Here is a 15,195-nt window from a genome sequence, read left to right on the forward strand (position 1 = left end):
GGAGCGAGCCCGGCCATAAGGCCCATGTTGATGTAAGTATGTGTGATTGAAGCTACAAGCCTTGCTGGCATTATTGGCATGAGTCGGAGCAATGGAAGCTACCAGGCATTACCGGCCATGTTGAAATGTGTAGGTGCGATGGGGACCAGCAGGTCATGTTGCGGTGAGGAGATGTAGAGCGACCACCGAGAGATTAGAAGATCAGGAGGTAGGGTTGTGCATGAAGGTGTAATTGTTTTCATAAAACGTTGTAGATGTTTAAAGCTCAAATTTAAGATAAAAACTGGGTGAGAAGCTACAAAAAACTAGGTGGGAAGACATATTAGGGTTAGTATAGCTTTTACTGAAGGGCTGCTGCCAGCAGAGGTGGACAGCTCTTCAGAAAACAGGAGAACCTTTGAAAAGTCAAAATATGAGTGAGACGGACCAAGTCCGATAGGTCTTCAGAGGAAGTGGCCTGGCAAGCGATCTTTCCATTTCCCTGCAGGTTCATTCACTCTGATGAACTTTGATGAATGGAGGAAAGAGGCCTTCCAAGCACTGCAGAGACACTTGGGATGGAGAGCCTTGCACAGCGCCTGGATGCCTCCAGCTCATAGCAAAAGCGCTACACCAATGTAAATAACATGATATCCAGTAACATAACATTAGATGAGACAGGTGGGTCCCACCAACACTAAGGGACAAGATGGCGGGCAGGGCCGCGCCGCTTACCTTATTCGAGGCCATTTCACTGACGGAATGCCTGGTCTGCAGAGTCTCCAGCTGGTCCAAGCACCAATCCAGCTCTTCCAGGGTCTCCACCGCCAGCTTCTGAAAGGCATCCTCTGCGGAGAGAGAAGCAGGCATTGAGGGGAAGTGTGCCCGAGCGGCCTGCCGACAAGCCCCAGGTGGCTACTGTCATGTCCGAGCAGTGGCCTCACGCCTAGGCCTGCTGCTTCCCTCCTCCACCATCCACCCCTGGTCCCCTCCAACGGATGGAACTGAGCCCAGCGGTCCCCAACGGCGTGTAGGCCACAAAAAAATAAAAGTTGGCGATGTCCGCTCGCCCGAAGACCACAGGTGAAGCCCCCAAGCCGCCGCGTCCCCTGCAGCCACAACCAGCCTGGTGTGATAGTCCTGGCCTCCCCGCTCCTTCTTCACACCCCTACAAAAAACACCCCAATGGATGCTTCCGTGTCGCCTCCGCGGTTGCTCTTTCTACGACTGCGGACGACAAGGGTCAACCAAAGCCAAAATTGGGTGAAGGGACCAGGCTACGTCGCTCAGAGATGCCATTGATTCCGCGCGGCATCGCGCATAAATATTTTCAGAAAATTGCAGCCATTGTTGTGTTGCCATGGCGACGCAACAGGGCTGCGCTTCGCTCCAGCTAATGGGCAGGCATCTCCCCTCCTCCCTGGAAACATTACAAAAAAAATAAAAAAAATTGCTGTATTAAAGCCCCCCGGGAAATAACACGGGGAATGTCCGCAGCCGAAAAGGCAGCAGATAAAGGCAATATTTAACCCCCAGGAAATCCAGTTAGGAAGGGCCGCTGCGGCACTTCAAAACAGCGCAGCTGCCACAACACGTTCAGATATGGGACGGGGGGAGGGAGGGGCAAAGCCCGGACTGGAGTCAGGCAGGGAGGGCGGCTGGAGAGCAGGCCCATTGGCTGCACTTGAGAATTGAACAATAGCGGACAAGAGTTCTAATCTCAGCTCCCCTGCCTGTTCACACCATGTGTGATCCTGCAACATTTCATCTGCCTGTACCCTGGTTCCATTACCCACCAGTGAGAAACAATCTTGAGTGCCTGTATCAAGTGGTAGAAATAAAAAGAAATGCGCTATTGTGTTTAATCTGGTGCCTAGAAGGCAATTAGTCAGCGTTGTGGCGCTGCTATATAAATCTCTAGATGAATAGCCCGGGTCTAGGTCCTGATAGAATGTTTCGTCAATATTACCGCTAATTTGGGGTCCGGCAATACAGCACTATTACGCGTTTCACTTCAGGCGTGACCCTGCAAATCAGTTTTAGGCGCTATTTCCTCTATGCTTCCATCTTTCCGTCACTCGCCCTAGGCTCATTTCCACGGGTTTTTCTGGCCGAATCTAGGCAGGGAGAGGAAATCGGAAGTGAGGTGCGGGAGCAGAGGTCATGACCCCGAGCCGGTCGTAAACACGTTTTTTATAGCTAAATCGGGCTTAACGCAGTTTTTTTTACAACGCAGACATAATTGGGGATTTTGTTAATTGGACATTCCCCCACTTTATTTGAATTAACATATGTGCATACCTAGTTTTGGGGCAGGTTTGAGGAAGTTTTTACAAAGGCTTTTATTGTTTACAAAGGCAGTGGAAAGGTAGAAATGTGACCTAAGCCAGTGCTGTGTAAAGACCTTTTGGGGCCCCGGGCAAGACATATTTTGAGGGTCCTTATTAGGAACAACTTTGAATGTTATTACCGAGGACCGCAATAAAACCTTACGATGACCATTGGCCAAGAGAGAGACAGGTAGAGAGGCCAAGAGAGAGACAGGTAGAGGCCAAGAGAGAGACAGGTAGAGGGTGAACAACCTTTACAACGAAACTTTTACAACGCACTACCATTACAACGCGGTCATTACAACGCAAACCATTACAACGCATTGCGCTGGGGCGCTCTAGGATAGGGAATAAGTTTAATTTTCTATCCAACACCTTCCCTAGTGTCCACGGGGACTGGAGTTGGAATAGAAAATTAAACTTATCACTATCCAGCACCTCTAAGTGCTATGCGTTGTAAAGGTTTGCGATGTAAAAACTGCGTTGTAAAGGCAGGCGTTGTAATAGCCTGCGTTGTAACGTCAGACATCCCAGGTAGAGAGGCCAAGAGAGAGACAGGTAGAGGCCAAGAGAGAGACAGGTAGAGAGGCCAAGAGAGAGACAGGTAGAGGCCAAGAGAGAGACAGGTAGAGAGGCCAAGAGAGAGACAGGTAGAGAGGCCAAGAGAGAGACAGGTAGAGAGGCCAAGAGAGAGACAGGTAGAGGCCAAGAGAGAGACAGGTAGAGGCCAAGAGAGAGGCAGGAAGAGAGGCCAAGAGAGAGACAGGTAGAGAGGCCAAGAGAGAGACAGGTAGAGCGGCCAAGAGAGAGACAGGTAGAGCGGCCAAGAGGGAGACAGGTAGAGAGGCCAAGAGAGAGACAGGTAGAGGCCAAGAGAGAGACAGGTAGAGAGGCCATGAGAGAGACAGGTAGAGAGGCCAAGAGAGAGACAGGTAGAGAGGCCAAGAGACAGGTAGAGAGGCCAAGAGAGAGACAGGTAGAGGCCAAGAGAGAGACAGGTAGAGAGGCCAAGAGAGAGACAGGTAGAAAGGCCAAGAGAGAGACAGGTAGAGAGGCCAAGAGAGAGACAGGTAGAGAGGCCAAGAGAGAGACAGGTAGAGGCGAGACAGACAGAGAAGAAGAGGTTGACCAACAGAAATAGACAGAAGTGAGAGAGATTAAAAGTTCACTTCCAAGGGGGCCCCTTAGAAGGTGGGGGCCCTGGGCAATCCCACCTTCTAAGCGGGCCCCTGGGAATGTGGGGGCCCTGGGCAGTCCCATAAGAGGGCCCCTTGGAAGGTGGGGCCCTGGGCAGTCCCACCTTCTAAGCGGGCCCCTTGGAAGGTGGGGGCCCTGGGCAGTCCCACCTTCTAAGCGGGCCCCTGGTAATGTGGGGGCCCTGGGCAGTCCCATAAGAGGGCCCCTTGGAAGGTGGGGTCCTGGGCAGTCCCACCTTCTAAGCGGGCCCCTTGGAAGGTGGGGGCCCTGGGCAGTCCCACCTTCTAAGCGGGCCCCTGGTAATGTGGGGGCCCTGGGCAGTCCCATAAGAGGGCCCCTTGGAAGGTGGGGCCCTGGGCAGTCCCACCTTCTAAGTGGGCCCCTTGGAAGGTGGGGGCCCTGGGCAGTCCCACCTTCTAAGCGGGCCCCTTGGAAGGTGGGGCCCTGGGCAGTCCCACCTAAGCAGGCCCCTGGGAATGTGGGGGCCCTGGGCAGTCCCATAAGAGGGCCCCTTGGAAGGTGGGGCCCTGGGCAGTCCCACCTTCTAAGCGGGCCCCTTGGAAGGTGGGGGCCCTGGGCAAACCCACTTTGACCGTGCCCTAAAAGGTCTCTGACCATAGCTCATTTCAGACTGTTCTATGTAGGGAATTGTACACATTTTGATGTAGGTGGGTTCCTTTCGAAGGCAGGTAGGGCTGGAGTAGGGTCACTTGGATTCCAGGCACTTCATGTATTAATAGCAAGCTACAGAACAAACCAGGTGCAGTTCATTGGCGTAATGAAACGTAAGGGGGGCCACATGGAAGGTACGGTGAGGGGCCCCCTCTGGACTAAATTGGGAGCTCTGCGGCCAAGGTTATGTGCTGAGGGGGCCCCCTGGAGCTTGGGGGCCCCTGCATCTCGGGGAATGCGGGGGCCTGTGTTACGCCCCTGGTGCTGTTTTGTAAACCTCTCTCCCAGGGTGCAGGGCCCTCCCAGCATCCTGTTCTAGCTGCCGCTGCTTACTTTACTAAAACTGACTGGTTATAAATAGGGCTCCCGGTTTTATGGTATTTATTTTTTTGTCATTTCCGTCTGTATTTATCCATATCTATTTTTTGTCAACTTTATCTGTATTTATCCATATTTATTATGAGTTTTGTGAAAAAAGTAAAGCTGAAACTGGTATATTTCCACATTTATTTAACCAATAGATGTACAGTCATGCTTGAATGTCTGCCAGGTTTCAGTGATATGAGCACCTGCAGAAGATAAATCAATGCACTTATATGAAAATATGCACATTTCAGTATCAGCCTTCTGCACAGCTACTGCTGTTTAAGCCTCGTTACTAAAATCCTTTTCTTTTTTAACCCCCTTACCTATCAATCCACAGCTATTGGCCTGGCAGTCGTGGCAAAGTTTATTTAGAATCACTCAAAAAGCACTCAAATTCCGTTTTTATCCACATTTAAAAATAACTACAGACAAGAAAATTAATGGTTTTCTGTCTGTATTTATCTGTAAAAATCAGTAAAAACGGAAAACAGAGAGCCTTAGTTATAAAGTGCGATTCACCTGCCCCACTCAGACGCAACGCTAGAGCGCCCCTTTTAAAGTCTTCAGAGGATGAATGGCTGAATGAGCCCTCTTGGGATTCGAACCAGTAGGTTGCGCGTCATTATATCGAGGTCAACCATATCGACCTATCAGAATATCCCATCCACTACATGGCCTGCTATGACTTCTCGCGGTAAGTAGATACTTCCTCATCTTAGCGCCACATCACATGGGGCCCTTTAATCTCTGACGCAAGAGGACTTTCTCAAAGTCCATACCCGGGGTGCCTCCGTGTCTGGGCTGGACTCTCTAAATGTAGTTACTGAGTGCCTCGCTCATTCCTTACTATGACGTGCGACATGTTGATGTAAATTGCTTTATCTCCACCTGTACTTTGTACCACTTTCCCATTTTCTAAAGCGCTTATCACCTAGTGTCCAGGGACGTCTTGACGGCTCGGTCAAGAACCGGATAAGTACAAGAAGACAGGGGCGTGTCATGCAGTGAGCACATTAATGCAGCGAGGATATGTGTTAAATATTATTGAGACAGTATCAACTGAACTCAGGAGGCAGGGTCTTTAAAAACTCTTTAATATGCTCTTTGATAGCGCCTGGACAGCTGAGCTCTCACAGCGCTGCGCTTTATCATTAGTTAAAACAACATAAAATATATTCCTCAGAGAAAGATGTTTTTGGAATGTTTTAATGTTGTCATTTACAGGCACACACAAAATAATATAGTACACACACAATGATGTAATATGCACAAAATAAATCTGAAATTCTATTGGGCACAATTAGAAACTCTTCCCTCTGATGCACTACATGGGATAGAAAAATAAACTGTGCCTTTCAGTGCAGTCCTACCAGCACATGAAAAGCACTGCCTTGGAATGGAATCTGGAGCAACACAGGAACACCACTTTCCAAAGAAATTGGGCCCATAATAAACACTGTCCTAAAATACAGGCCTTAAGCTCGCAAAAAAGAAACACTGCCTCTTATTGGAATACTAAATGCCACTTATACATAGGCAGACTTTCAATAACATTTTTAGTAACACAAAAAATGCAACTTTGAATGCAATCCTGTGGGACAGAAGCAAAGACTGCCCTTGAGTCCAACCCTATGCCATAGTATCCTAGGATGTAATCAAATGAGGTACACGAAGAAACATTACCTTTCAATGCAATTCGATGGGGCACAAGGACAGACTTCTCATTTCAATGCAATCATATAGGGCACAAGGACAAACGTCTCCTTTCAATACAGTCCTATGGGACACAAGGACAAACTTCTCCTTTCAATGCAACCATATAGGGCACATATACAAACTTCTCCTTTCAATGCAGTTCTATGGGCACACAGACAAACTTCTCCTTTGAATGCAATCTTATAGGACGCAAGGACAACCCTCTCCTTTCAATTCAATCCTATGGGGCACAAGGCCAAACTTCTCCTTTCAAAGCAATCAGGCGGGCACAAGGACAAACTTCTCTTTTCGATTCAATCTAATGGGGCACAAGGACACATTTCTCCTTTTAATGCAGTCCTATGGGGTACAAGGACAAACTAATCCTTTCAATGCAATCTTATTGGGCAGAAGGACAAACTTTTCCTTTCAATGCAGTCCTATGGGTCACAAGGGCAAACTTCTCCTTTCAATGCAATCATATAGGGCACAAAGACAAATTTCTCCTTTCAATGCAATAATATAGGGCACAAATACAAACTTCTCTTTTCAATTCAGTCATATGGGGCATACGGACAAACCTTTCCTTTCAATGCAATCATATAAGGCACAAGGACAAACGTCTCCTTTCAATACAGTCCTATGGGACACAAGGACAAACTTCTCCTTTCAATGCAATCATATAGGGCACATATACAAACTTCTCTTTTCAATTCAGTCCTATGGGGCATACGGACAAACCTTTCCTTTCAATGCAATCATATAAGGCACAAGGACAAACTTCTCCTTTCAATGCAATCATATAGGGCACATATACAAACTTCTCTTTTCAATTCAGTTCTATGGGGCACAAGGACAAACTTCTCCTTTCAATGCAATAATATAGGGCACAAGGACAAACTTCTCATTGCAATGCGGTCCTATGGTGCACACGGACAAACTTATCCTTTCAATGCAATCATATAGGGCACAAATACAAACTTCTCATTTCAATGCAGTCCTATGGGGCACAAGGACAAAATTCTCCTTTCAGTACAGTCCTATGGGGCACACGGACAAACTTCTCATTTCAATGCAGTCCTATGGGGCACACGGACAAACTTCTCATTTCAATGCAGTCCTATTGTGCACACGCCCAAACTTCTTTCAAAGCAATCCTATATGGCGCAAGGACAAATTTCTCCTTTCAAATCAATAATATAGGGCACAAGGACAAACTTCTCTTTTCAATTCAGTCCTATGGGGCACAAGGAAAATGTTCTCCTTTCAATGGTGTCCTATAGGTGTATGTAAATGTTTGCCGTATAATGCAATCAAATGGAACATAACACCAAACACTGCCATTGAATGTAATCCTATGGGACACATGAACCCCTCCCTACTAAGCAACATTAAGTAGTACATAAAGAGGCAGTTATTTCCAATAAAGTCCTGTTGGCCACTTTACCACGAATGTAGCTAAATGCGTACGAGGGAGAAAAGTTGTAAGCCTTTTTGTCATTGGTGATGGGCGTGACATCATCGCACTCTTTAACGCTCCTAAAATGTGCCCACACCACCTACCCAATATTTCTCTATTGTAACTTAGCATTTTTCATGTACTCTGTGCAGTGCAATAAAAAGAAGACCTGTATATATGCCACATGCCACTGCACTGCAGGGCTTCGTTTCTCATGACCCCCACTGAGTTTGACTCAAAGCCAGGGTCTCACACCACATGCACAAGCCAGACACAATCTCTTTGCGAACGCTGGTAAAAAGAAAAAAAAAAAAAAGGATTGCTTTCTATAGAATATGGGTAATAAGGAATCGATTGTAACAAAAGTGTGATGTTGGAAAGCATTTTTTTTCAGATGTAAAATAGTCCCTCGTGCATTGTAAATATAAGGACTCAGTAGAAGGAGGAATGATACACCAAACCGCCAATAGCATCCTTGAAGAGGCATATACTATTCTGAGTGATCCAAAGTGCACTCTGAGTTTATTAAAACAAAAAAAATAATAACAGCAGGTTGATACGGCTGCACTGATAAACAAGACCTAATTAAAAAATGCCTTCGGCGGGCACAAGGCGGGCAAGGGCACATGCCGTGAGCATCCATATCTATTTGAGGAAGCTTTTAACTTGTTGCTTGGTTTCTGCGTGTAGGCGCTATCTTTCTGCCCGCTGTCTCTCTTTGGTTAGAAGAAAGTGGCTTCATGTAGTCTGCAGAATTATTGGCCTAATGCTTCAAGCGATGGATGGGTGAATAGTTGAATGGATGGACGGACCGAAATGAGCGAAAAAGGACATGTTTGGATACATGGATGAGAGATTGGTCTGCAACAACATATCTGCAGATGACATACAAATGTGAGTGAATGACGAATGAATGGCTGGATGGACAGCAATTGTAAAACAGTGTTGACGGCCCATGGATGACACGAGCTGTTTCATGCACTAGTCTGAACTCTTTGGTTTCAGTTTAAGTCCACAAACCTACATTGAACCTCATATATATTTATCTCACTTGTCACACATTTCACTTTTTATCCTCGTGAAAAAAGGAGTGACTGTTCTCAAAGTTTGTGTAACAATGTTAGGACTTTCACGACTGGGCGATTGTCTGTGTAGTCACAAGCTCGTGTGCAAGGCCCAGCCCTCCCGCCCAGGATGAATGCTGCAACAGGTTGTTTTCCAAAGGTGAACCTTCGCCCTTCCCCAGCTACAGATAGTCTTTGGGCGTGCTGCTGACGTCACGGCCGTGTCTTCTGGCAGCCAGATGGACTTCCTCTGGTTTCCTGAACTGCTTGTAGGGACATTTGATTCCAGGGCATTTACTTCTCAAGCCTGCTTTGCACTCACTGCCTCAGGGGCCTGGTGCTTAATGAAAAGCTTCTAAAGCGCTCAGGAGTCAAGGGCGGGGAAGGGTTGGCTCGGCTACTGGCGCGAGGCAAAGAGGACATGTTGAGGCTTCTCTGCCTGGGTCAAGTTCAACCATTTAGTGATGACTTTCATTTGACCTACCAGGATATGGCCAATGTGAGACCACTTTAGGCCTCTCTGCTGGGGTCAAGTTCCACCCATAACTGATGAATTAATTTTGACCTTTCTAGGGTATGGTTAGTGTGAGACCATGTAGGCCTACCAGTTGGGGGTCAAACTCGAATTACAAATAACTTGAATTTGACCTTGCATTTGTGGCCCGTATGAGACCACTTGAGGCCTCCAAGCTGGGGTCAAGTCCCACCGATAAGTTAAGACTTTAACTGGGCCTTCCAGGCTGTGATAAGTGGGAGGAACTTTTAATCTCTGCCCAGCTTCTCACCGCATGTAACGGACGTTTACTGTCTCACACTCCAGCATGCACTGTGCACACCCACGTGCATTGTGGAAGGATGCAAGATCACGCAGTGCGACACAGCTCCTGAAACAGGGTAAACTACCTATATATATTCCTAACAAAGGTTCAAGAAGCAGTTTGCTTAAAAGTACAATATCCTGATTTCGCCGCTGCTACAAGGACAGGCTCGCCCCTTGCAGTGTGGAAGCATTTGGTGAATTGTTCACCCGGCTCTAAACTTCTTATTTATTAGGATATGTGGAGTTAATTGGAAATTAGATATTCTCTGGGACGGGTCCAAGTCATATTCGCCTTTTTAATAATTTGGGAAAATCTTCTACGACCAACTCAATTAAAGAAGGTTGGATATTTCTCTCCCCTTTTTTTAAACAGAACTGTTTGTGAAGCTCAATGGAAACTGTAGTCAAATCAAATCAAATCAAATCAAAAGTAACTTTATTCGATTGAGTTTACAATCATAAAAGTAAATCGTACAATACATATACAGTTATTTACAACATTTTGTTTTTCATATAGTAGTTGGGTGCTATGTGCAAAAATACGTCAGTTTTAGCATAAAATCAGTTTTCTTTATGTTGGTACCAAAAGTGACAACAGTATAAAAATAATATTTACTGTACAGACGCCGCAAGTTTAGACCGAATTTTGATACAAGGTTTTAAATAATAGGCAACTGTTTTTGCAACAAAAGGAGAGTCTAAGCATTGTAGTGCCAGGAGGGCAGGTCTGCATCTTCTCAATCCTAATGATCTAAGCAGAGGGACCAACCAACGTTTGCGGGGAATTTCGTAAAAGGTACAGAATAAAGTTACATGTAGCGTAGACTGAGGAGTACAGTCGTCGCAAGGACATTTGACCAATTCACGTGACCAGTCTGAGGGCGTAGGAAATGAGACAAGGCGGTAAAAAGAATTGAATCTAAAACGGGTTAAAACATATCTATCATAGTTAGACAAATAAAAAGACAGATAGGGTTGCAGGCCATATGAGGATTGGATCGACATTAGATGGATAGTCGACTGCTTGCTGATTTCGGAGCACAAGCGTAGATCGCTCAGATGCGAGACACATAGGTTCTTTAAAGACTTTCTAGATATGGTCAAGAGTGAACTGGGGTTTGTAAAAAACTCTAGGCAGTTCAAGTCATTCAGAAATTTAAAAACGTACAACAGCCAAGGAATCTTTTTCCAATGGGTCAAGGTGAGGCAGTCTGTTATTAGCGACCGGGTTAGGAGACATTGCTCCTTGGTCCATATACGGTGCCAAAGGAGAATCGGTTGGTACCTTATGGTGTCAGATAGATAATCCCAACCGAGTTCCATATGGCTACCGTAATTGGAGGCACTTCTAGGGAGAGCTAATATGTACTTCAGGAAATCATTTTCGACTACTTGGAGCTCTTGGACAGGGGCGTAGCCCCATACACCTGCTCCGTAGGTAGCCACACTCATGCATTTAGCTTGATAGATTTGCAATATTACTGCAGGAGCGGGCTTGCCCAGTTTCCTTGAGAATGAGGTTAGTGCTGATGTTGTGCGCTGGAGCTGCAGTTTTCTACTAGATATGGCAGGTTTCCACGACATTTGATGGTCAATGAGAATTCCTAAGTACGGATAGTACCTAGCGCTATCTAGTCTAGTGTTCTCAATATAGATGGGTTTACATTTCTGGGCTTTCTTGCCAATATGCATTACAAAGGTCTTGGATTTGTTGACTTTAAGACCAAGGGAGAGCATATATTGGCAGTACTTGTTGAGTTGCAACTGGAGCTGGTTGGGTGTCCTTGCTAAGATTACCGAATCATCGGCATAAAGCAGTGCTGGAATCGGGCGGGCTTTTATACAGGGGAGGTCCTTGTTCCCTATCAGCATCGCTTGTTCCAAGCCATTTGTATAGATGTTGAATAGGAATGGGGCAAGGACACACCCTTGTCTAACTCCTTTTGTGATTCCAAATGAGTCCGTTAGCTCTCCGTTAATACCAAACCTCACGCAGGCTTTGGCATCCAAATAAAGCTCTCGGAGGAACTTCAGGATTGGAGGGTCTACTCCCAGTTTGTTTAGGATCTCCCATAACTTGGAATGTATCACGCAGTCGAATGCGGAACTTAGATCCACATAGACCAGATAAAGATTGCCACCTTTAGCCCAAGCATATTTCCCCATAAATAGGGTGAGGTTAAGAGCCTGTTCCACCGTACCTAATCCCTCTTGGAACCCAAACTGGAGGTCTGTGATGATCTTATTTTCCTTTGCCCAATCCTGGAGGCGTTCCAGGAGGAGTCTCCCAGCGACCTTACCCAGCGAGTCAAAGAGGGAAATTGGTCGGTAGCAAGCTGGATTGTCTCTGTCTCCCTTCTTAAAGATAGGGAGAAGGACAGAGGTGGACCAGGAATCGATTAACCCGACCTGAGAGACTGCGAACATAACTTGAGTTACTATTGGGGACCATAATTCAAGGTTATTCACAAAGATGTCTAGGGGAACCCCATCAGGACCGGGGGCTTTACCAGTCTTGGAGGACGTTAGCGCTGTATTCACGTCTCCAAGGTCAAAGTGGATGTCTATTGGGTAGATGTTATTACTGTTGGTACGGGCCTCCCCAGGTGTGATATCATCGGTAGTTGGTGATGGATCCCCAAAAATCTGGGAAAAATGGGTTACCCATTTTTCAGCAGGTACCGCCACATCTAAATGGGAAGAGGCGGCGTCATCTGCCAAAAATGGGGACTTGACTGTTCGCCAAAATAGCGTACTGTCCTTTGATTTTATGCTCTCGTGGAGTTGGACCCAGAGGTTATTTTTTATTTCTCGTTTACGGGCTTTTAGGGCCAATTTATATTGTCTTCTTAAAAATGAGATTGAAGCTGTGTCCCTGTCTTGGCTATGGAGGGCTCGTTTGAGTGCATTATGGGCCCTACGACAATCGGAGTCGAACCACCCCCGACTATCTTTATCTTTCTTCTTACTATGATGGCGGGTAAGTTCCTGCCGCATGGTTTCTAGGATCTTAGCAAAACTACACAGAATCAGCTGGGGAGGTGAAGTCTCGTCTAAACAGGTGTATATTTGAGGGAGGGTTTGTTGGATGACCTTTTCAGTGACCTCTTTGGGGTTGATCTTAGACCACTTTACCGTGTAGCCGTTAGTTCGACCCATCTCCAGCGATTGCTGCATTAAAATACTGGGCTTAGTGCTAGATAGGGGAACAGAGGTAAGAGTTATAGTAATACTATTGGGAAAGTGGTCGCTAGAAGGGTCTGTGCCAGTAGAAAAGTTTTTTAAACTGGGTCCTAGAATCTGCGAACACAAAATAAAGTCGATCGTGGACAACAATCCTCTACCGTGGAATGTTGGCTTAAAGTCGACAGCAGGCATTACAAGTTCGTTCGCAAATTCGAGTTCCAGTGAGAATAAAGATGTGTTAAAAGCTGACCCTAGGCTAGAATGGACAAAGTGGGTAATGGGAGAGTCATGCTCATCTTGAAGGCCGCATACACCTTTGTTGTAATTACTACATAGGTAGATATTAAAGTCCCCACCCCACACAAAGTAACATTGTGACTGTGCATTTTTAGCTTTCTGATCATGCAGAAATAAAGTGATTTCCGTCAATGACTTTACACTGTCAACCGATGGCACATTGTTATACATATTTATAACATAATAAACAGAGCTTTTAACAGTAAACTTAAGGATTTGAAAAATTGCGGACACCTGGGATATTTCGGTCAGGATAAATGGAATTTGGTTCGAGACATAGATAGCCAGACCGCCCTTGTGTCTACCTTGAACAGATGGAATGGCGGACATATGAAAGGTTTTAAAGCCCTGGATATGAATCGGCTCAATGGCCCAGGTTTCCTGGAGACAGACTATGTCATGGCTGTTAACCAGGTCGATCCAGGGCTGTAGATGTGTTTTAGACCTAAGGCCCGCTACGTTCCAGTACATGATTGCAAGATCCCTAGTTGAGGGTAAAGGGGTATATGAGGTCAACAGGTGATCAGGCGATATTGGATCGGAGATGTGAAGCGACGGAATGGAGGAAAAGGCAGTGTTATTAGATAAACAGGTTGGTGTAGGTAAACTAGTTTGTTGACTTTTATGTATCTCCTCCGAAATAATAAGAGGAGCAGAGCTAAGAGCACAAACCTGCGAAGATGGCAAATGTAAAGATGATTTTGGCAGAGGAGTGAAGGCCTCAATGACAGCACCGGGCAAGGAAAGTTGATTGGGCGTTGCCACCCAATTTTTGCTTAAAGAGTGAGTTATGGGGATCTGGATATCTATAATGTCTTGGATGTTATCGGAGGGGACTAATGGTCAGTCAACCATGTCCAGACATTCATATCTGTTGGATAATGGTGGACCTCTCCAATTGGAAGGATGTCCGAAGGCAGAGTTGGAAAAGCCATAGCCTGCCCAGTGACCATGGTCTCTGTTCCCATCCCAATTGCCCACTCTTGTCCAGCTCCAAGGGGGACCTGTGTTATGGCGGGGAACCGGGGGGTAGAAGTATGACAGGTTATGGGTGGCTATCCCTTCAGCAGAGGTGCGGTCTCCCCAGGAGCAAATGTGCTCAACCGTGTTGGGGTCGTCAAAGTTCACTATGATGCAGTCGCCCTGGATGTTTTTGGGCACGGTGCCGAGCCATGGCACTCTGCGGACGGTGGTAACCCTGTTGTCCAAAAAAGTTGGTAAGGGTCTGTTATTGGACAACCAGTAAATAACTTTGTTTTTTAGAGACCAAATTGGCTCGTCTTGACTGGGGGGGAGTTCCGGGACGCCTGTCATAATTACCACATAAGGGGATGCCTCAGGTGGAAGATGTACAGGACGGGCCCCTCTCTTTCGGTTTCTAGGGACATTATTAAAGCCAACCGATTGTTGCTTCGGGTGGGAGGGTGCTGGGGTGGGAAGGGAAGGTTGAGGAGGGGTTTTTTGTTGGGTAGACTGTTGATCATTTGGATTGGTCGGGGGTTGGAGTGGTAAAGGCTTCGGTGCCTTCGGTGGGGCTTGAGGCTTAGACTGAGCAGATGGTGGTTGTTTTTGAATGGGTTTCAGCAAGGCCTTTTGGTTGGTGTTGTTGTTAGGTAAAGTCGTTTTTACCAAACTGGGCTTACTGATTTTGTTGTTATTTGGTAAGGGTTTCCCTAGAGCTGAATTGGGATTTTTTGTACTAGTCTTGCTTTGGTCAAGAGCAGAGGACAGTTGAGTTAATTGAGCTAATTGGGTTTGCACCTGGTGTAATACCTTTTCAATTGGGGTTAGGTACGACTTAAAAAGTTCACCTATTTTGTTGAGCAATAGGGTATCGTTACCACAGGTATTGTTAGTTAAGTTACCATTATCATCCAGGCTACTGTCGCTATCGTAGCTACTAGAGCTGCTAAGATTTAAGTTATCAACGGTAAGAATCGTTGCAGGTGCTGGCATTGGAGAGGGTGGTTGATCGGGGGTTGGAACAGGATTGATGGGTTGGGAGGGGAGATGTGAAGTAGAAGGGGTTTTGGGGATAGTCATGGATGGAAAGGTAGTAATGTGCTGTAAATGAGTAGTTTTCCTTCTTTTTGACTTTCATTTGGGAATGGCACCTTCTCGTATACCCCT

At 46.2% G+C, this 15,195-nt stretch overlaps 1 protein-coding gene across 5 annotated transcripts in view; it reads right to left on the reverse strand.

The window, feature by feature from the left end:
• The window catches only part of PDE4C (phosphodiesterase 4C), a 1,034,448-nt gene that overhangs the window by 89,137 nt on the left and 930,116 nt on the right, over positions 1-15,195 (reverse strand). For all 5 annotated transcript variants that reach the window (XM_086946998.1, XM_086946997.1, XM_086946999.1 and 2 more), the window contains one exon: positions 715-827. In XM_086946998.1, the coding sequence (XP_086803124.1) occupies positions 715-827 (113 nt within the window). The remainder of the gene's footprint in view (positions 1-714; positions 828-15,195) is intronic.

Source organism: Lissotriton vulgaris, chromosome 12, assembly GCF_964263255.1.
Source record: "Lissotriton vulgaris chromosome 12, aLisVul1.2, whole genome shotgun sequence".
Classification (NCBI taxonomy): domain Eukaryota; kingdom Metazoa; phylum Chordata; class Amphibia; order Caudata; family Salamandridae; genus Lissotriton; species Lissotriton vulgaris.